Source organism: Phyllobates terribilis, unplaced genomic scaffold (genome assembly GCF_046119375.1).
Source record: "Phyllobates terribilis strain yellow unplaced genomic scaffold, ASM4611937v1 Scaffold_8__6_contigs__length_399053987, whole genome shotgun sequence".
In the NCBI taxonomy this organism is placed as follows: Eukaryota; Metazoa; Chordata; class Amphibia; order Anura; family Dendrobatidae; genus Phyllobates; species Phyllobates terribilis.
This window is the reverse complement of record NW_027362768.1, coordinates 381,394,671-381,415,342: the sequence shown is the minus strand read 5'-3', so window position 1 is coordinate 381,415,342 and position 20,672 is coordinate 381,394,671. Positions and strand designations below refer to the sequence as shown.

The window sequence follows — 20,672 nt, the reverse complement described above, 5'->3', positions numbered from 1 at the left end:
CTGAGGAATCAGATTACAGCTGCCTATAGATGTAGGGGACTGATCCTGACAGATCTTGCTGCCTGACTTCCTTGATCTCATCCCAGAGCTGGATTCACAGCTACACCAGTGTTGTTCCTCCTTTTACACAGATGGCTGTTTATCCAGAAAACTCCTCTGGGACACTCGTGCTTTAAGGTTACAGAGTCTTTAACAAAATCTAAAAAGACGTCTTGAAGCAAAAAGTGGGACATGCCTAGAAAATAAACTTCTGGGGTTGTCCAATAAACCAGAATACCTGATGATCCAGAAGCATTTTCTCCCGGGCAGCTCCTGGCGGGGTCAATCTCCCATGATAATAAAGAATGGGGGTCTCCCAACCCTACCATGGCAGCTGATATCTGGATAAGGGGGATCGGGCATGTTGCTTTCATCATGCCTGATCCTTTTTTTTGCCATGTATAGACTGCCACAGATTAACGTCCCTCAGTTTTTAGGGAGTTGTAATACGGCCTTGTACACGAGATAATCAGACCTCCATGGTCTGCTATAACCTGGGCTTCTCCCCCCATGGTTGTACCCCCGTGACCATTTCTGGGTATGGACCCCCAATAATGTCGTCGTCTTGTATTATTGCTCCTCCTGGACTTGGTTGCTCTTCTTGGCAGGATCTTGTGTCCTGTGATAACGGCCGCACGTTTCCTTCTTGGATCGTGGAGCAATGCAGGAGAAAATGCCAAACTTGGGTAGAATTCACTGGCGGAGACTCGGCTGCTGCGGGTTTTATGAGATCTTTGAGGGTTATTTACTTAAGGTTTCCGCTCGTCCTCGGGGCCCCTGTCAGGATCTCGTCTCCAGCCGTCATTAATGCCGGTGCAGTTCTGCTCCCCCGTTCTGCACTGTGCGGGGGGTCGGCTTTTATTTGCAGAAGCGTCCTATAAAGATGGCGGCAGGTCTTGGCTCATAATAGTCGTTTTCGCAGACGGCGGCGCTAATAAAATCTGACATGGTTCCTGCTGACAATCAGTAGTAACTCAGATTCTGCAGAGATGTCCTCCACCCCCTCCTTCCTACAGTAGTAAATGTGTGAGATGCCCTTTAACAACCCCACTACCCTCTAGCGCCACCTTAGGCTGCAGGCGCCACTGCAGTCCGTATTGGGTCGTGTAATAATGTGATTTACTTGTAAGTGGCACTGGAGATGTGACGGCAGTGATCGTGGGGATCCTGGAGGATTCTGCCCTTGTACACTGTAGCGAAGCTGAAGTGGCTGATACCAGTGGACAATAGACTGCACACTTGCAAGCATTGATTATTTGTAGTGCTCTTGACCACATATATTTTGCTCTTGGTCCGTATCTTGCTGGCATCGCCCGGGCCCCCTCTCTTGGCACAGATGTGCATCGTGCAGCCGGCACGGTGGTCTTCAGACTTCTCATTGCTGCCTGATTTTTTTTTTTTGTTGGGGGTCTGGGCTGGTTTCCATGTTCGGGCCACAGAGCAGTTAAAAATGGTGCAGTAAATCCCCTGGCCCGTGCGGGCCTTGCATTTAGCTGCAGCTATCAAACTGCTTTTAGTCGCAATTTAATACGGCGCCGATCAGCGTGCTGCCATTGTTTTTGTCGGTACCGAGGTTAAAGGTGTATTAATCGCGCTGCGATTTCTTGCCATCGGGGTGGACTGACAGCAGGAGGGACCCCTGTGCGAGAACAGTATACGGCCCTTTGCAGTCTAATAATGCACCCTTTAAGCTGTGGGGGTGGATGTGGCCCCTTGCCTTTCGGGGCCCCTCTGAGACTGCACAGGTTGCACCGATCGGATGTCCGCCTCTTCTTGCCCCACAGCGATCACTGCGCACTTTTTATTTAGTATTTGCAGTGATTGGTGGTGAACGGTTTTGGGCTTTTTTGCTTCATGGCTGAGGGATGCATTACAGCTGCGGCACAACCGCCGTGTGTGAACAGTTCTCGAGCGCTGGGGCACGGACAGATCCAGCTCCTGATGAGCAGGAGGTGGCGGATGCTCTGAGAATCCTTCTGCTATTTGTGGCTGCAGCCTGTCACGTATGGATGACATGTCTGACCCCGGGACCGGCAGGCGCGTGAAGTCTCCAGAAACCAATGCATTTGGGAACAGACTTCACTTGGTAGCGGGTGCTTTTTCCCCTCTCCCCAGGTGGTGCCAGGCTTTAGTCTTGCAGCACGGTGGCTCGGAGTAGTGTCCGTCACTACGTGCTACAAGGTCACCTGCTGCCAATACCACAGTTCTGCCTCAGTGTATTCCTATGGATGCAACAGTGTATTCCTATGGATGCAACAGTGTATCCATGTTAAACGCACAACACTGGTCTGTGTCATGGCGACTGTCCAGATGAGTCCTGCGGGTTCAGTGTTATATAAAATGGCAGTTTAAGGACGGACCAGATCTGCGGGGGGAGCGCTCGATTCTCGCACAGGTGTCCGAGCAGAAGCCCCCAGCTCTGTCCTGGCGTCTGGGATTGCTTTGAGAAGACGCCTCGAGTGGTCCTCGCTAGCGGAGATTTGATGACTTTTTGTGACTCTTCCTTGTATTCTGGATGCATTAAATGCTGCCGTTTTTCTCTTTTCAGGGTGACTGGTGGCTTCAGTGAGACGCGGACACATTGCTGAGGAAATCCAGGTGTGTACTGCGCCCTGACCTCTGTATATCTAATGAGCCCCTCCTTATTTATAGGGAATAAGCCCCTCCAGACGCTCCACATCTGCTCCTGCATCAGGGATGTTATACTCCATTGCGCTTAGTGATCAGATGGGTGAGAATACTGCGCTCCCTCCCCGAAAGCGATATAATAAATATACTCGCCCTGTATGGAATGATGGCGACCCGCCCGTCCTGACTCTTGTCCTGCCGTGACGGGCTCTTCAGATCTGCACAGGAGGAGATTACAGGGTGTCCTGACGAGCTGGCGCTGTGTCCGGCTGCCAGTCACACCGGCTCGTGTCACCTTGGCATCGTCCTTGCTTTACGTCTTTCCTTTTCTTCTTCCAGGATCTGCAAACATGTCGGACAAGATGTCGAGTTTTCTCCATGTGGGGGATATCGTGTCCCTGTACGCCGAGGGGTCGGTCAATGGATTCATCAGCACACTGGGGTGAGACTGGGGCCGGGGGTACAGTGTAGCACAGGGTGAATGTCATGTTACTGGTGTAGATGACTGCGCCCCCCCAGATGATGGCGTTGTGGGGTCTAATCCAGTCATGACCCGCTCTGATCGGCGCTTTCTCCATCACTTTCCTTTTTGTTCTCTACAGTTTGGTGGACGACCGTTGTGTGGTGCAGCCCGAAGCCGGTGACCTCAACAATCCCCCCAAGAAGTTCCGAGGTTTGTAGTCTATTGATGGTGGTGAAGCTGTGCTGTTCTCCCGTGGGTGAGGGGCTGCTGTAACGGCGGCAGATTGTCACAGGACGGGTGATGCCCCTTGGGGTAAAGTCACCATATGAGATTTGGTGGCGTCCAATGCAAATGTTCTGCATCTGACATAGTTGTGATGGAGGCAACGCCGCATGTTGTGACTTGAACGGGTGGTTGGAGGTCACTGCCTCTGAAACATGCAGGGGGCGCTGATACAGAAGGTGATACACAGGGTGGGAATCTTATCAGTAAGATCTACCTATATGGGCAGGGAGGTCATAGGAAGCTGAATAAGATCTGTGATCCAATGTCTTATTCCAGAGAAATCCTTGTTTTGCTCAATATGTAAATGAACTGTTAAGATCTATGGGGGTGGGACATAGATCTCCCTGAGAATCTGATATAACTTTATTCAGCTCTCTATGACCTGCCTGATACTACTGACCAGATTCCCTTTTTAAATAGGTTGTTTGCATGTTGATGATGGAGGTCATCCTGACGCCAGGCTCTGCATGGGCACCATGAATCTGGACCTGGCTGCTTGGTTGCATCCTGGTATATAATCCCCCTCCAATGCTTTTGGCGCTCCACACAACAGATTAAAGAGCCAGAGACTATAAGACTGGACGAGGCCGGCTGCTGATGTCTCTCCCATGTATGTACATGGGCAGACACCTGTCAGTCACCTGGAGCGGAGCAGGAAGAGGCCGGCCGGGGACAGCGCAGGACTAGTCAGACCCTCTCCCTGCGGACCCCGGATGGCTTTCCAGACTATATAAACCTGCCGGCCTGTGACTGAGCGGCTGGATCTGTTGCGTGCTGGCTGCGGTTTGGGCGCAATGAGTTTGTGACGAGTTCCCTTTAAATTGCAAAGTGTTTATAAAACCGTCAACTTTGCAATTCTAATTTTATTTAAGAAAAAAAAAAAAAATTCTCCTTTCTCAAGAACATCTAAGCACTGATGGAAAGCGGCCGGATCTCTGGAGATTCCTCCAGCTATAGGCTGTGTGCCCACGTAGCGTTTTTCAAGCGTATATGCTGCGGAATTTCCGCAGCGTAAACGCTTGAAAAACGCATGTATATCCGCACCCCATGGTCCCCAATGGCATTCCGCAATGTCAATGCCCATGCTGCGGATTTTTCCGCAGCATATATGCTGCGGTCAAAAATCCGCAGCATGTTCATTAATTTTGCGGAAGCGCAGCGGAATCAATGTGCGGATGGTACCCAAGTCTGGATGAGAGGAGACTCTCATCCAGACCTGGGTACCAAAGAACCTGTAAAAAAAAAGAATAAAATAAAGTTTATACTTATCTTCCGATGTTTTCCCTCCGTCGCGCTGTTGTCTGAAGGACCTGCCACGTCATTGAGTCATGTGACCCACCACATGACTTAATGACGTCACCGCAGGTCCTGCACACAACAGCGTGAGCCGCTCAACACTCCGGACGGGGCAGAGAATGCATCAGAAGGTGAGTATAAAGTTTATTTTTTTATTTTTTACCATTCTGAACAAGTTGTCAAGCACTTTTCCAAGTGATGCTTGGAGAAGTGCTTGATAACCCGCATGCGGAAATGCATGCAAAGACGCCCCACAAACGCTTCTACCTGGCGGGAAAACCGCATGTAATATCCGCATGCGATTTTTCCGCCAGGGAGAAGCGTAAAAAATATGCTTCAGGTCCGCAACGTGGGCACATAGCCATACGGTCCCTGTGCTCCACCAATGCCGATCCTATTAAGACCAGCGGTGCAACCAAAACTCTGATCCCACCCGTCAGACTTCAGGTGGAGGAGCGACGTCCACCCAGAGACTAAACATCAGAAGCCCCTCACAGCTGGATGGATTGTTGGTGGGAATCAGATCAGTAGATGCTGTGAAACTACAACACCCAACATGCTCTGACAGCCTGTGGTTAGCATGGGATGCTAGGAGTCGTAGCTTCACATCTGTGAGTGCTGCAGGTTGTTGAGACTTAACAATCATTTCTTGGCTAAACAGTCCGGACGGATACATTGTAACAAATGGGGCCGAGCTGATGGGCAGCGTCCTCCTTCATGCAGAAGAGCTTTTCCATCCGCTCCTTTCTGCGCGGCCCCCTCGGCCCCAGTCCGGGTCCCTCCCGTCTCCCCCCCCCTCGCTCGTCTCTGGATCTTCTGCTTTGGGCTTTCCTGCAGCAGTTTCCTTCTAATGTAAGCAGATTGCTCAGCGTCTTGGAACAATCCGACTCTTTTCTGGGATTCACCCTTCTCCTTACTGTAAGACTTCAGTCTAAAATGTCAGATACCTGGAATCCAATAAGAATCCCCCCTCCCCGATCGTCCTGCCGCGATGGATTCCTCCTCTGGACGCCGGAGTTTACATACCAGGGGCGAAAACTATACACAAATCCGACTGCTACAAAGTGGCGTCCTCTCCGCACGGAAATGTATCACACATGGTTACAGGTCCTTGCTTCACGGCTCTGGTTACTATATTGTGTTCGCTGCGTTACTACTTAAAGGGCCACAACAAGCGTGAGATTATAGTCCTGGAGCGTAATAAACAGAGAAGCCGATAATGTCACATATAGAAGGTCCCCAGCGCTGGAGGCACAATGTACAGTACTGATCATGGAGGGCGGGAAGACATCTACACAGCAGGTCACTCCTTACTGTCCACTATAGGCGCACCGTGAAATGGCTGATAACAGGGAGCAATACATAACGTTAAGCTGCATGTTGAATAGATTTTAGCTTCATGCCTAAAGGGCCAGAAAGATGGACAAGGAACTCATAATAAAAAAAAAATTACTTGTATTATACTCCAGAGCTGCACTTGCTGTTCTGCTGGTGGAGTATAATACAGGATGTAACACATATTACTGATCCTGAATGTACAGTGAGTGCACCAGCAGAATAGTGAGTGCAGCTCTGGAGTATAATACAGGATGTAACTCAGGATCAGTAATGTAATGTATGTACACAGCGACTGCACCAGCAGAATAGTGAGTGCAGCTCTGGAGTATAATACAGGATGTAACTCAGGATCAGTAATGTAATGTATGTACACAGCGACTGCACCAGCAGAATAGTGAGTGCAGCTCTGGAGTATAATACAGGATGTAACTCAGGATCAGTAATGTAATGTATGTACACAGCGACTGCACCAGCAGAATAGTGAGTGCAGCTCTGGAGTATAATACAGGATGTAACTCAGGATCAGTAATGTAATGTATGTACACAGCGACTGCACCAGCAGAATAGTGAGTGCAGCTCTGGAGTATAATACAGGATGTAACTCAGGATCAGTAATGTAATGTATGTACACAGCGACTGCACCAGCAGAATAGTGAGTGCAGCTGTGCAGTACAATATATGCTGCTTGCATATATTCCAGTGCTTGGAGGTACAGTAGTCTGTGAGATTTCGGCATCTGTAGTCTGTTCTCTGATCTTGGATAAAATCTTGCACTCGTCCATAATTCTAGGATGAGATCCGGTGGCTGCTGATCCAGAAGTCAATGATGCGTGTGTGATCTCTGGATGGTTCTGGCTGCGCTCTTGTGCCTGTATTTTGGCACAGAAGGGGTTAGCCGCCTCTACATACAGATCGCTGATTTGCTTTTCCCTTTTTTCCCCCTCCTTCCTGTAGAATCTTCATGTATTAACCTCATTTCTACTGATTTTCCTGACATTTCCCAAAAGCCGCTTCTTCTCTGGGCTTCGTTGCGTTATTGGCATGCAATTTCCCAAAACTTCTAGCAGCTGGCCTCTGTGGCTGATAACAGAAGACAATAGCTTACTTTCATTGTTTCTTCAGTCACACTTAAATTGTTAATAACAAGAAGTAATTGCATCAGAACAAGAGTAAATTCAACACCCCCCCCCCCCCCCCCCCCCCCAGTGTTGGTTTTACATGATGCATTCGAAGCTAGTGTCACTTTAGGGTGTGTGGCTCTTGAAGACCTAGAGGTCCCCCATCATTTCTACCCCTAATAGAAGTTTCTAGGTGTTTACCGCCTCCTGCACAAAACTATTCCTGGCAGGAAAGGACCTGTGATACATTGTAACGCTTGTGCCCCCTTGTTGTATCCAGGTCTCTTCCAGGCCAGATCTGATCCTGGATCGTCCTATTAAACCTCCCTCCTCCTCCTCATCCTCATCCTCCTCCTCTTGCTGCAGCTAATTACCAAATAAGGGCAGCGCAGTGGCCGCTCCTGCTCCTTCCCAGACAACCATCAGATTCCCAGGAGCAGCCTGCATAACAAGGGGTTAACCCCTTCTCCTCCGCTGGGGTCACGCTCCTTTTGTCTTGGTTGGGTTATCAAACTTTTTAAAGTTTCTAAAACTTTTTGTAACAAAAAAGGAAAGTTTTTTTTAAAGTTTTCCACTATTCTCTCCTGGAAGTTGTACTTGTATCAGGATCTTGAAAAGTTGCAAAACCAAACAATATGGCCACAATTACAGGGTCAGGGGGGTCGTCCGGAAAAAAGGGATGCATTATGGTATAGTTCAGGGGTCTGGGTGACAACCAATATGGCTGCTACCAAAACTTCTGCAAAGGTTGTCACAAGTTAAAATAAAGTGCAATGTTTCAGTGAGTGAAACATCTGGCTCCTTGGCGATTTTTACAGAAGTTTTCCCCTGCCCCCGAGGTTGTGATCGGCCTAGGAGTTAACATGGGAAAGAAAACCACAAGTCTGAACTTTACAGTTTTGCCACACAAAATGTCCGTTTCATCAGGGAACAAAGTGATTGCGTGACCTGACTGGTTCCATTGCAGGCCAGTGATGATGGGGGTGGTAGTGGCCCCTTATTGAGGAGCGGTCAGTCTTGGCTCTGATAATGTCTCAGTGTAACTCTTGTATCGATACGAACCTTTATTGTTGCAGCCTTGCAGCTTTACCATCATCCACTTATTACCTTGTGCAGACTGGACTCCCCCTTTAAGCCAGATTTTAGGCGACTTCTGGCTGCTGCAGCTGTAGATGCAGGCCATGCGTATTAACCATTTCCCTCCTGTAGCTTCTGTTCGTGGTATTTGATGTTTTAATCTGCACAACTCATTTGTCTCTGGACCATAAGCCGTCGTACGCTCCAGCTGTCGTCCTATTATCTCCTAATCCCTCAACCGCTGCCTCTAATGTACCGCGGGCACGATGCCCGGCTCTGCTCTATAATGGCCGGATCAATGAGTGCAGAACCTAAGTGATGGGCACCATGGACTCATGTGTTACATGTTCTCTTACAGACTGCTTGTTCAGGCTCTGCCCCATGAACAGATATTCTGCACAGAAACAGTTCTGGAAAGCTGCAAAACCCGGAGCAAGTAGCACCACCGACACTGTCCTGCTCAACAAGTTACATGTAAGGTTCTGCGCACGACAGCCGCTATTCAGTAGATGCTGTTCAGAATCTCATGTTTACTGCCCCTTGTGGTGGTGAGAGATTATTGCATCATTACAAACACTGCTATAGAAAAATGTAATAACTCGTCCATATTTTTTTTTTTTCTTCTAGCATGCAGCAGATCTGGAGAAAAAACAGAATGAGACGGAGAATCGCAAGCTCCTGGGGACAGTCATCCAGTATGGAAATGTTATCCAGGTACAGTCCAACATTGCTTTATGTATTTGACTACAGTAGATTAGTGAGCGCAGCTCTGGAGTATAATACAGGATGTAACTCAGGATCAGTAATGTAATGTATGTACACAGTGACTGCACCAGCAGAATAGTGAGTGCAGCTCTGGGGTATAATACAGGATGTAACTCTGGATCAGTAATGTAATGTATGTACACAGTGACTGCACCAGCAGAATAGTGAGTGCAGCTCTGGGGTATAATACAGGATATTGTATATACATTACTGATCCGGAGTTACCTCCTGTATTATACCCCAGAGCTGCACTCACTATTCTGCTGGTGCAATCATTATGTATATGATGATGTCACTTTATATTGATTATTGGCACTTGATATTTGCCAGTAGATTGGATTTTCTGGGCACCTGGTTAGTTGTTTCCCCATACTGTCTGACGTTCTCGGCTCTGCTACATCTGTATGTTATAACCGTCTGTTTCTTGTTGTTTTTTTCCCCTTGTCAGATGCTTCATTTAAAGAGTAATAAGTATCTGACGGTGAACAAGCGGCTGCCCGCTCTGCTGGAGAAGAACGCCATGCGGGTGACGCTGGACGAGGCCGGCAATGAAGGCTCCTGGTTCTATATCCAGCCCTTCTACAAGCTCCGCTCCATAGGGGACAGTGTGAGTATCCGGGGGGGCGCTGCTTCTCATCACCTATTACCCCGCACACTAATTATAGGACACAAACCTAATAAAATGATGACCAGTGAAGCTCTTAAAGGCACCAACCTCCTAACATGTATAATCACTGGGAAATGGCTGAGCTGGTGATGACATGTGCTACATAGAGGAGGTCACCCAGCTTTCCTAGAGTCCTGCAGGCCAGATCTGCCTGGAAACAGGAATACTTTATCGCCTCACTCTGCTTTTCCAGGATACGATATGAAGTAACTAAGACGTTCTGTTCGTGCGCCCCCTCGGCTCCATCGCCTCCGCTTTCTGTTGCTTGCATTGCCCCAGGTCTCCAGCATTGTATGTGGGTCAGACTGAGTGCATGGAAGTTCCCTTCTGTCCTGCTGTCCGGTCCGCACGGCCCCCCGGGAGATCTAAGGAATATACTATAGTCTGCAGAATCTATGATCTGCGCACGGCCACCAACCATACAACCACGAGAGCAGAGCAATGCGTGACATGCTGTACAATCATCTATATACACTGGCAGTATGATGGTAGTTACCGTATTTTTTTGGACCATAAGACGCACTTAGGTTTTAGAGGAGGAAAATTGAAAAAAAAAATTAAGCAAAAAATGTGCTCATGATGCCCTGTTTAAGAGGGAGGGGGTCTGCTGCTAACACTTATAGGGGTAATGTCCCCCAATTCTGTTAATATCCCCCATCCTGGTATTCCTGGCAGCCCTCCTCCCGATATGCATGGCACCCTCTGATCCCTGTCATGCTGCACAAAAAAACCCCCAAACAATTATCCTCCTCGTCCTCATCCTCATCCTCCTCCAGCGCTGTGTCCCGCTCTGCAGCCGACACCGATCTCACTGTGTGAGCTGCGCATGGCGTAACTGACGTGCGCCATCGCACTGGACGATACTGTGCCGAAATAGTCACTGCTCCCTGTGCCGGGACTGTGTGCATGGGGAGCAGGACCATTCACTCTCCTTAATAGGGCACCTGTAGTCACAGCGCGGCTACTGTCAAGGCTCTGTGGTCTCGTGTGCCCGCCATTAAAGAGCATGAATATTCACTGCAACCTATGGGACAGGATTGTAGTGAATATTCATGGTCTTTAATAGCGGGCACACATGACGGCTGAGTGCAGCAGGAGCCGCGCTGCGACTACAGTGTGCGCGCTATTAAGGAAAACTAACATTCACTGCTCTCCATAGTGTATGTATTATATTCTTGTATTAGAGCAGTTATATTACAATTCCCGTTTATTTTCCTCCCAAGTGATGATAAATGTTTGTTCCTTGCAGGTTGTGATTGGCGATAAAGTTGTTCTTAACCCTGTAAATGCCGGGCAGCCTCTCCATGCCAGTAGTCATCAGCTGTCGGATAATCTTGGATGTAATGAGGTGAGCGCTCGGTTGGTCGCTGATTCGGAGCCTCCTCTTCTCTGTGATTGGTTATAGTTGGATTATTGCCCCTTTGGTTTATTGATGAGTATTGGTTCGGTCTTCAGAGTATTTCCCGGTGGAGACTCTCATTAGAGGCCATGTAACGTACCTAATAACATCTTGTCGGCCGCACTGTTCGTGTAGTAAAGTTGTATCCGATTTGGCTTTTATCCGAAGTCATATTGCACGACTCGTTAAAGGGTTGATTGTGACTTGTAGGATCGCTGCTTCCAATAGGTGGCGCTATAGAGTTAAATGCTGCGTTTTTTTTTTTTTTTCCTCTGAAGAGTCATTTTGCATATCTGCTTTAAGAACTTCTACAAAGTCGTCGTGCTCCGTTCTGCCATCACCTGCGATTTATTGGGTAATTGTTCCTCTTTTTTTGCTCCAGGTAAATTCTGTGAATTGTAACACAAGTTGGAAGATTGTTCTGTTCATGAAGTGGAGCGATAATAAGGACGACATCCTGAAGGGGGTGAGTACAGGGGACTCTGGTGCCTGCAGGGGGGACTTGGACCACTTACTTGGGTTTGGTCTAGATCCTAATTCAAATGGCAAGATGTCCCTTTTTACTGTTTTTTCTTTGATAAACTTGTGTGTTGTTGTTGTGCTTTGTTTGTTTTTCTGGTTAGTTGGTTGAATCCAAATTGGACCTTTAAAAATTAACTTGTAACCGGATCAGACCTCCAGAAATAACATTCACCCGCTGGGTGTTGCCTTCAGTGACCCAGGTTTTCCTCCTCAGGGCGATGTGGTGCGGCTCTTCCACGCCGAGCAAGAGAAGTTTTTGACATGTGATGAGCACCGGAAAAAGCAGTACGTGTTCCTCAGGACGACCGGCCGACAGTCGGCCACTTCGGCTACTAGCTCCAAGGCTTTATGGGAAGTGGAGGTAAGTGAGGTTCGACTCCCCAATCCTTCCCCCTCATCCCCAAGCGTGGCCCTCGTGGTGAATCCATCGGCCTAATTGCCACTTTGTATTAGACTTTTTGAACTTTTACAAAGTTTTCCAAACTTCCCTCCCCCTCCCCAGTCTTTGCCCAACTAATCTATTCTTGCTTGTAGGTGGTACAACATGACCCTTGCCGAGGGGGCGCTGGCTACTGGAACAGTCTCTTCAGATTCAAGCACCTTGCGACTGGGCATTACCTGGCGGCGGAGGTGAGTGACTGCTGAGGAGGCTGAAGGTTACGCTTGGTGTGCAGCGGTAACTGAAGGTGGTCAGGGGGCATGTGCCCAGTGTAATATAGTGGCCACTTCCCAGGCTTGGTACCGCTCCTCCGGCCGCCCATGCGGGTATGGCTCACCTTCCGGTTCTCTTTCCCCAGGTAAATCCTGACTATGATGCAGGTAGTCTGGAGTCTGAGGTTTCCGTAAGTAAAAGGCTAGCCGATAGACCCTCATCATACGACGGCATGGCCGCCTAAAGGCCACCAGCTTATTAAGCCATTCCTGACCATTTTTTTTCCCTCCTCCGCGTTCATTGTGGCTGGCGTCTGCTTTCTTGTCCATTTCATAATCCACAGATCTACAAGAAAGCAGTTTGCCCTTTGTACAGGGCGTCCATTGCCCGGTCTTGATCCTTGCCCCACCGCCGAGCTTGAGAATAGCTGTTCAGCTGCATGGACAAAGCTCTGGGGTCTCCAGGGGGAGGATTCCTTCTCGGCTTTTCTTTGGTGGCATCTGGTCCTGGTAGATGGAGGGGATTACGCTGTGTGACGTCCCGTGTATATAAGGACTGTGTAGGAGATGGTCTTTGCAGGGTCCGGTGGGCTGAAGCCTCAGCTTTGTGGAGTTTCTATTCCGGTCTGGAGCGGAATGTTACAATGTTGCAATGTTCTTCTGTTAAAGCTGCAGGACGGGCTGGCTCCTTGTTGGCTGCTGTGGATGAACCAACTTTTCCTTCTTTGTTTATTTCATTTTTCCCGGAGTTTCAGCTCATTTGCATATTCAGTTTCACAATTGGAGAATCGGTTTGTAAATCGCTCACCGAATCTTGTTTCCTCATCAGATGGATGCAGAACCAGATCCGACCCGCGCCCGGATCTGTATGGACTCTGAGAAGATCAAGTGTACGCTGGTGTCCGTCCCCGAAGGCAACGACATCTCCTCCATCTTTGAGCTGGACCCCACCACGCTCCGAGGTGGCGACAGCCTGGTGCCCAGGTACTATGCCGCATATGGGGGGGCCGTCTTCTTCCTCCATAATAAGTGATCATACTTGTATTTTGTTCTTTAGGAACTCGTACGTGCGACTGCGGCATCTCTGCACCAACACCTGGGTGCACAGCACCAACAGCCCCATAGACAAAGACGAGGAGAAGCCGGTGATGCTGAGGGTGAGCGACGCCCGACGGCTTTATCGTCCTTGTCCTATACCTGGTCACATGCTCCATGCTTGTCTCTTAGATCGGCACATCCCCCATAAAAGAAGACAAGGAGGCATTCGCCATTGTTCCAGTGTCACCCGCTGAGGTGCGCGATCTGGACTTTGCCAATGATGCCAGCAAAGTCCTGTCTTCAATCGCTGGAAAATTGGAGAAAGGAACAATCACCCAGAACGAGAGGAGGTGAGAGGTGCCGGATACACTGCAACCTATCAGTCGTGACACTACAGGTCCCAGCAGGCCACAACCATCTGTGGTTTGTGGAGATTCATAACTCAAGAGACTTCTTAGGATTGGCAGTCAAGCATTTACACAAGTGGTCAAAATTGTGGGTACCCTCGTTTATTGAAAGAAAAACCCACAATGGTCACAGAAATAACTTGAATTTGACAAAAGTAATAAGAAATTAAAAATCTATGAAAATGAACAAATGAAGGTCAGACATTGCTTTTCTGCTTCCACAGAATTAAAAAAATATTAACCTCATGAAATCGGCCTGGACAGAAATGATGGTTCTTCTTCTTAACTTAATATTTTGTTGAACCTTTTGAGGCGATCACTGCAATCAAACGATTCCTGTAACTGTCAATGAGACTTCTGCACCTCTCGACAGCTATTTTGGAGACTCCTCATGAGCAAACTGCTCCAGTTGTCTCGTGTGTGAAGGTTGCCTTTTCCAGACGTCATGTTTCAGCTCTTTCCAAAGATGCTCAATAGGATTTAGGTCAGGACTCATAGAAGCCACTTCAGAATAGTCCAATGTTTTCCTCTTAGCCATTCTTGGGTGTTTTTAGCTGGGTGTTTTGGATCATTATCCTGATGCAAGACCCATGACCTGCGACTGAGACCAAGCTTTCTGACAATGGGTAGCACACTTCTCTCTACAATCCCTTGATAGTCTTGAGATTTCATTGTACCCTGCACAGATTCAAGACACCCTGTGCCAGATGCAGCAAAGCAGCCCAGAACATAACAGAGCCTCCACCATGTTTCACGGTAGGGACAGTGTTCTTTTCTTGATATGCTTCATTTTTCCGTCTGTGAACATGGAGCTGATGTGCCTTGCCAAAAACTTTCCATTTTTGTCTCATCTGTCCAGAAGCTTTGTGGCTTGTCAACATGTAATTTGGCAAATTCCAGTCTGGCTTTTTTGTTTATTTTTTTTTCAACAATGGTGGTGTTCTTGGTCGTCTCCCATGAAGTCCACTTTGGATCAAACAACGACGGATGGTGCAATCTGACACTGATGTTCCTTGAGCTTGAAGTTCACCTTTAATCTCTTTAGAAGTTATCCTGGGCGCTTTTGTTACCATTCGTATTATCTGTCTTTGATTTGTCATCAATTTTCCTCCTGCGGCCACGTCCAGGGAGGCTGACTACAGTCCCATGGATCTTAAATTACTGACTAATATGTGCAACTGTAGTCACAGGAACATCAAGCTGCTTGGAGATGGTCTTATAACCTTTACCTTTAACATGCTTGTCTATAATTTTCTTACTAATCTCCTGAGACAACTCATTCCTCTGGTCCATGTTGAGTGTGGTACACACCATGTCCCCAAACAGCACAGTGAGTATCTGTAGCCCTATATACAGGCCCACTGACTGATTACAAGATTGTAGACACCTGTGATAATTAGTGGACACAACTTGATTTAACATGTCCCTTTTGTCACATTATTTTCAGGGGTGCCATCATTTCTGTCCAGGCCTATTTCATGAGTTTAATTTTTTTTTTTTTAATTCTGTGGAAGCAGAAAAGCAATGTCTGACTTTCATTTTGTTCATTTTCATAGATTTTTAATTTCTTATTACTTTTGTCAGATTCAAGTTATTTCTGTGACCATTGTGGGTTTTTCTGTCATTAAACGAGGGGGTACCAACAATTTTGACCACGTGTTTACTTGCCTCAATTGTGCCCTGCTTTTGTACTCTGGTCACATCTGGAGCTGCATTCATAGTTCTGCTGGCTTCCTATAAATAATCATCAATGTCCAAAAATCATTCAACAAACACGCTAGACACTTCAATGACTAATATATCCACCTATGATCCATCGCAATAGAACTTCTGCTGCAGGATGAAAATGATCCTAGCGAAGTTAGAATCATATATTTGTTTAACTACGATAAAGATAAACAATAAAACATATGGGACAACAGTGGAGAGCGGCGGTAGGTATCGCTGGGATACATCCGATTCAAACTAAACAAGTTACATCTGCACCAGTCTATTAAATGGAAAGTGGGGTTATGGCCTGACCTACAGTATGTATGACACAGGGCCTATTTATCCCAGCCATATGCTAAAAAATACCCCCCTCCAAAACCGCTAAGAGACAGGGAGCAATAGCAGGCGATATTGGAATAGGTTGTGTATACCAGTAGTAACAGCAAATCTGAATGTGCAATGTATATAGAGATTTGCTAAAGAGGCGCGCGCACACATCTACCTGTCATGGCAGTCAATGGAGGTATAGTATAAAGAGCCTATTCTGTCATACCGCCATATGATCCAATGTATATAGTACTACCCCTAATCCTAGCAGCATGTGACAATATCTATAATATAGCGGGGGATGCTTCCCTCTGTCTGAAGCCTCTATAGACGGCGCATGCGCGACGCGGGGTCTGGCTCCAGACAGAAGACCGCATCCAGCCGTTACAGGTAAGAGGAGGTGTATGGCGTCAGAGATCCCGCTATGTGTAGACACTGAACGCATACCGTGATCTCCGGCGCCATACTTGCATACTTACCTGACCGGGAGGAGCTTGGCCGCGACGCCTCTCTTTGCCGGAGACCGGGGCTGGAGTGAGGAGTCTGAATCGGCGCATAGCGCTATCTGCCACCATTTTATTGAAGACACATTTGCAGTGTGTTCAGCAAAATGGGGTCGGACAGCGCGGTATGGACACGCGCGCACTCCGGCGCCGCACTCCTCCCCCGGCAGAACAGGACACCGCAGCGCTGGAGCACACGGAACGGTGAGTATGTGTTTGTTTCTTTGTGTGTACAGCGTGAAAGGTGTGAGGGGTACCATGCATACCAGGATGTGGGGGATGATGGGGGCAGCACATACCAGCATGGGAGACCATATACCAATAAAAATGCTCGCCACCCGGGCGTAGGACGGGCTCAATAGCTAGTATACATATATTGGTACGCTACCGTTAAGTTTTCAATATATGCCGATCATGATGCGCCCATATGAACAGCATCACCTCTCAGAACCCCCTACGCCGTTTCGCAGTATGCTTCTTCTGGGGGTTCTCTTGTACTCTAGTTACATCCGGAGCTGCATTCATAGTTCTGCTGGCTTCCTGTAAAGTTCAGTTTGCAGGCTGTCGTCTAGAAGTTACCTGCAGGATCTCACAACTTTTTCAGTTCATGCTTTGTTTAGCTGTGTTGTGTGATGTCAGCTCTTCATCCAGAGCTGCGTTCATAATTCGGCTCACTTCCTGCATTGCATTGTGGGAGCTCAGCTGTCAGGGCGCATCTTCTGACTTTCGTCTGAAGATAAATCCTAATCCAGAGATGACAGCAGCCGGCAGGGTTTTTTTGGACATGACTGAAGCATTGGATACAAAGTATTGATATAAATGTGACCTTCTTCTGCCGAGTTCTTCCTTACGTTCTTCTGCGTCTCACCAGGGCTGTGACTAAACTTTTGGAGGAGCTGGTCTACTTTGTGACCGCTGGTGTGAATTCTGGGCAGGATGTCCTGGAGGTTCTGGTGAACAAACCCAACCGGGAGCGGCAGAAGCTGATGCGGGAGCAGAATATCCTCAAACAGGCGAGTGTCCTCCATGTGCAGAATCGAGGCCGCGTCGTCCGGCGCCTCCAGATAACGACTTGTGTCTCCTCCAAAAGATCTTCAAGCTGCTGCAGGCGCCGTTCACGGACTGTAGGGATGGACCAATGCTGAGGCTGGAGGAGCTCGGAGATCAGCGACACGCACCGTTCAGACACATATGTCGGCTCTGCTACAGAGTACTGAGACATTCACAGCAAGATTACAGGAAAAACCAGGTGCGGGAATAGGAGCTGGATGGACCCCCAAATCCTCTACTGATGTCTTATCTTTAAGATTATTGTGGAGACAAATAAGTCTGAGCTCCCCCTAGTGGTTGCAGACAGCACATCTTATGCATCTCTGTATACAGGGAGCTCCCCCTAGTGGTGACTGCAGACAGGATCTTATCATGTATCTCTGTATACAGGGAGCTCCCCCTAGTGGTGGCTGCAGACAGGATCTTATCATGTATCTCTGTATACAGGGAGCTCCCCCTAGTGGTGACTGCAGACAGGATCTTATCATGTATCTCTGTATACAGGTAGCTCCGTCTAGTGGTGGCTGCAGACAGGATCTTATGCATCTCTGTATACAGAGAGCTCCCCCTAGTGGTGACTGCAGACAGGATCTTATGTATCTCTGTATACAGGGAGCTCCCCCTAGTGGTGGCTGCAGACAGGATCTTATGTATCTCTGTATACAGAGAGCTCCCCCTAGTGGTGGTTCACTTTGATGTAGTGTTCATAGACCTCTTTGGTCCTCTCCGCACAGGAATACATCGCAAAGCAGTTCGGCTTCATGCAGAAGCAGATTGGTTACGATGTTTTGGCAGAAGATACGATCACGGCTTTGCTGCACAATAACCGCAAGTTGTTAGAGAAGCACATTACAGCAGCCGAGATCGATACGTTTGTCAGTTTGGTGCGAAAGAATCGAGAACCGAGGTGAGGCCGCGCTCCAGGGCGGATGTGGGGGGCTCCTGCTGCGTTTACAGCCGCTCTCCCGTGGATTTTGTGTCTTACTCAGAACTTCTTTGTTTCCTTTTCTATAGGTTCCTGGATTACTTGTCTGATCTCTGCGTTTCCATGAATAAATCCATCCCGGTCACTCAGGAGCTGATCTGTAAGGCCGTATTAAACCCGACCAATGCCGACATCCTCATCGAGACCAAGTAAGAAGTTTCAACGTCTGATCATTATTTAAAGGGATTGTTCTCTGCCGTTAATACTAATGTCCCGTCCTTATGATAGGTAATCAGTATTACATGTGGGGCTCTAACTCCGCGCACCCCCCCCACCCATTATCTGATTGTGGTGCACTTACCAACACTGCTCCATATGTGCAGTAGTGGCAGTAAGCGGTACTGCAGCTTTTATTGGGTTATTTCCATCTTCGCAGATAAATATTCTTCTTGCACTTTTTTGCAGTTTACTGCTTCTTAGAATTTGCAAATGATTAGATATTAAAACTTTTTGTTTACAGCTCTTTGCCTTGGACACCGACCACCACTGCTGTCTAGTTTGAGCACTGCACATGTTGTTGTGTTTTCTAGCAGCGGTGGTCGGTGTCCAGGGCAATGAGCTGTTAACAAGTGATAATATCTGAACGCCTACAAATGTTAATAAGCCGCACGTTGCAAAATTGTATTTACAGCACTGTCTGACAATGCCCATTTCCGAAGACTTTAATAACCCTTCAGCGAGTGGTAGATCTCGTGGTGCCGTTCAGCCGTTACAGTGTTCGGAGTAGTGATCTTTCCACTGATCCTATCAGTCGATTGGTTCTGGGAGTCAGTTCCCCTCTGATCTGGTGCAGGAGAGGAGCCCCCCATGCTCGGGCTGGATGCCACTTTGCAGTGTACATGGCCACGTATAGGATAGGAGGATGTGCATGGACGTGGCCATCTCCACTTGAGCTAAAGGGAGTGGTGTGCACCTCAATGGCCACCTAGGAGCCTGCATGCTGGAGGCCTCAGACATACGCCACCTCCTCACCATCTGGCCATGATGGAAGCATTTTATGGCTGCAGGTGCATTTGGTGGACTCCGTCTAATGCACCGGACTAAAGCGAGTGTCCCCACGTACGGCGCCTCCTTCTCGCCCCTTTAAGTCTGTCTCTATATGTGAATGGCACTTGATGACTCGTACTCCTACTCTTCCCTTCTCTATAGGCTCGTCCTGTCTCGTTTTGAGTTTGAAGGCCTCCCCAGTGGTGACAACGCGCTAGAGGCCGGGGAGGATGAGGAGGAGGTCTGGCTTTTCTGGAAGGACAGTAATAAGGAGACTCGTAGTAAGAGCATCAGGGAACTGGCGCAAGACGCCAAAGAGGGTCAGAAAGAAGATCAAGATGTTCTGAGTTATTACAGGTAAGACACTGGCGCCCCGGCGTCCCTCCGGAGAATCCCCCTGCAGTCCAGTGGCCCCACACTCTTCCATTGTCCAGGCCACTCCAGTCCGGTGGCCCCACGCTCTTCCCTGTCCAGGCCACTCCAGTCCGGTGGCCCTACGTTCTTCCCTGTCCAGGCCACTCCAGTCTGGTGGCCCCACACTCTGCCCTGCCCTGCCCTGTCTGGTCCGGCGGCCCCACGCTCTGCCCTGCCCTGTCTGGTCCGGCGGCCCCACGCTCTGCCCTGCCCTGTCTAGTCTGGTCCGGTGGCCCCACGCTCTGCTCTGCCCTGCCCTGTCCAGTCTGATCCGGTGGCCCCACGCTCTGCTCTGCCCTGTCCAGTCTGGTCCGGTGGCCCCACGCTCTGCTCTGCCCTGCCCTGTCCAGTCTGGTCCGGTGGCCCCACGCTCTGCTCTGCCCTGCCCTGTCCTGTCTGGTCCGGCGGCCCCACGCTCTGCCCTGCCCTGTCCTGTCTGGTCCGGCGGCCCCACGCTCTGCCCTGCCCTGTCCAGTCTGGTCCGGTGGCCCCACGCTCTGCCCTGCCCTGCCCGGTCTAGTCTGGTCCGGTGGCCCCACGCTCTGCCCTGCCCTGCCCTGTCTAGTCTGGTCCGGTGGCCCCACGCTCTGCTCTGCCCTGCCCTGTCCAGTCTGGTCTGGTGGCCCCACGCTCTGCTCTGCCCTGTACCTGCAGGTACCAGCTCAACCTCTTTGCCCGTATGTGCCTGGACCGACAGTATCTGGCCATTAATGACATCTCGGGGCAGCTGGATGTCGACCTCATACTGCGCTGCATGGCGGACGAGCACCTGCCGTTTGATCTGCGAGCGTCTTTCTCCCGCCTGATGCTTCACATGCACGTGGACCGAGACCCCCAGGAACAAGTGACCCCGGTGAAGTACGCACGTCTGTGGTCCGAAATCCCCTCTGAGATCGCCATCGAGGAGTAAGTGGAAGTGGGGTGGGGGTTTGATTATGTACGGGGCGTTCCGACCGGCCGGCTTTATATCCAGCAGCCAACTACAATGAATCTGTACCATAGC

The 20,672-nt window shown here is 49.0% G+C and overlaps 1 protein-coding gene across 6 annotated transcripts in view; it reads left to right on the top strand.

Moving 5' to 3' along the window:
• Positions 1 to 20,672, top strand: part of ITPR1 (inositol 1,4,5-trisphosphate receptor type 1) — an 84,454-nt gene that overhangs the window by 27,668 nt on the left and 36,114 nt on the right. For 4 of the 6 annotated variants that reach the window (XR_012247819.1, XM_073645036.1, XM_073645038.1 and 1 more), the window contains exons 2-21: positions 2,588 to 2,637; positions 3,007 to 3,109; positions 3,270 to 3,340; positions 8,603 to 8,718; positions 8,872 to 8,958; positions 9,458 to 9,616; positions 10,926 to 11,024; positions 11,458 to 11,541; positions 11,812 to 11,958; positions 12,132 to 12,227; positions 12,395 to 12,439; positions 13,078 to 13,232; positions 13,306 to 13,405; positions 13,476 to 13,636; positions 17,105 to 17,246; positions 17,324 to 17,482; positions 18,018 to 18,190; positions 18,298 to 18,417; positions 19,418 to 19,612; positions 20,324 to 20,575. Coding sequence is in view for 5 of the 6 variants with exons in the window: in XM_073645036.1 (XP_073501137.1) it covers positions 3,018 to 3,109; positions 3,270 to 3,340; positions 8,603 to 8,718; positions 8,872 to 8,958; positions 9,458 to 9,616; positions 10,926 to 11,024; positions 11,458 to 11,541; positions 11,812 to 11,958; positions 12,132 to 12,227; positions 12,395 to 12,439; positions 13,078 to 13,232; positions 13,306 to 13,405; positions 13,476 to 13,636; positions 17,105 to 17,246; positions 17,324 to 17,482; positions 18,018 to 18,190; positions 18,298 to 18,417; positions 19,418 to 19,612; positions 20,324 to 20,575 (2,453 nt within the window). In the remaining variant the exon portion in view is untranslated. The remainder of the gene's footprint in view (positions 1 to 2,587; positions 2,638 to 3,006; positions 3,110 to 3,269; positions 3,341 to 8,602; positions 8,719 to 8,871; positions 8,959 to 9,457; positions 9,617 to 10,925; positions 11,025 to 11,457; positions 11,542 to 11,811; positions 11,959 to 12,131; positions 12,228 to 12,394; positions 12,440 to 13,077; positions 13,233 to 13,305; positions 13,406 to 13,475; positions 13,637 to 17,104; positions 17,247 to 17,323; positions 17,483 to 18,017; positions 18,191 to 18,297; positions 18,418 to 19,417; positions 19,613 to 20,323; positions 20,576 to 20,672) is intronic. The other 2 variants (XM_073645039.1, XM_073645037.1) reach the window with 1 other exon arrangement.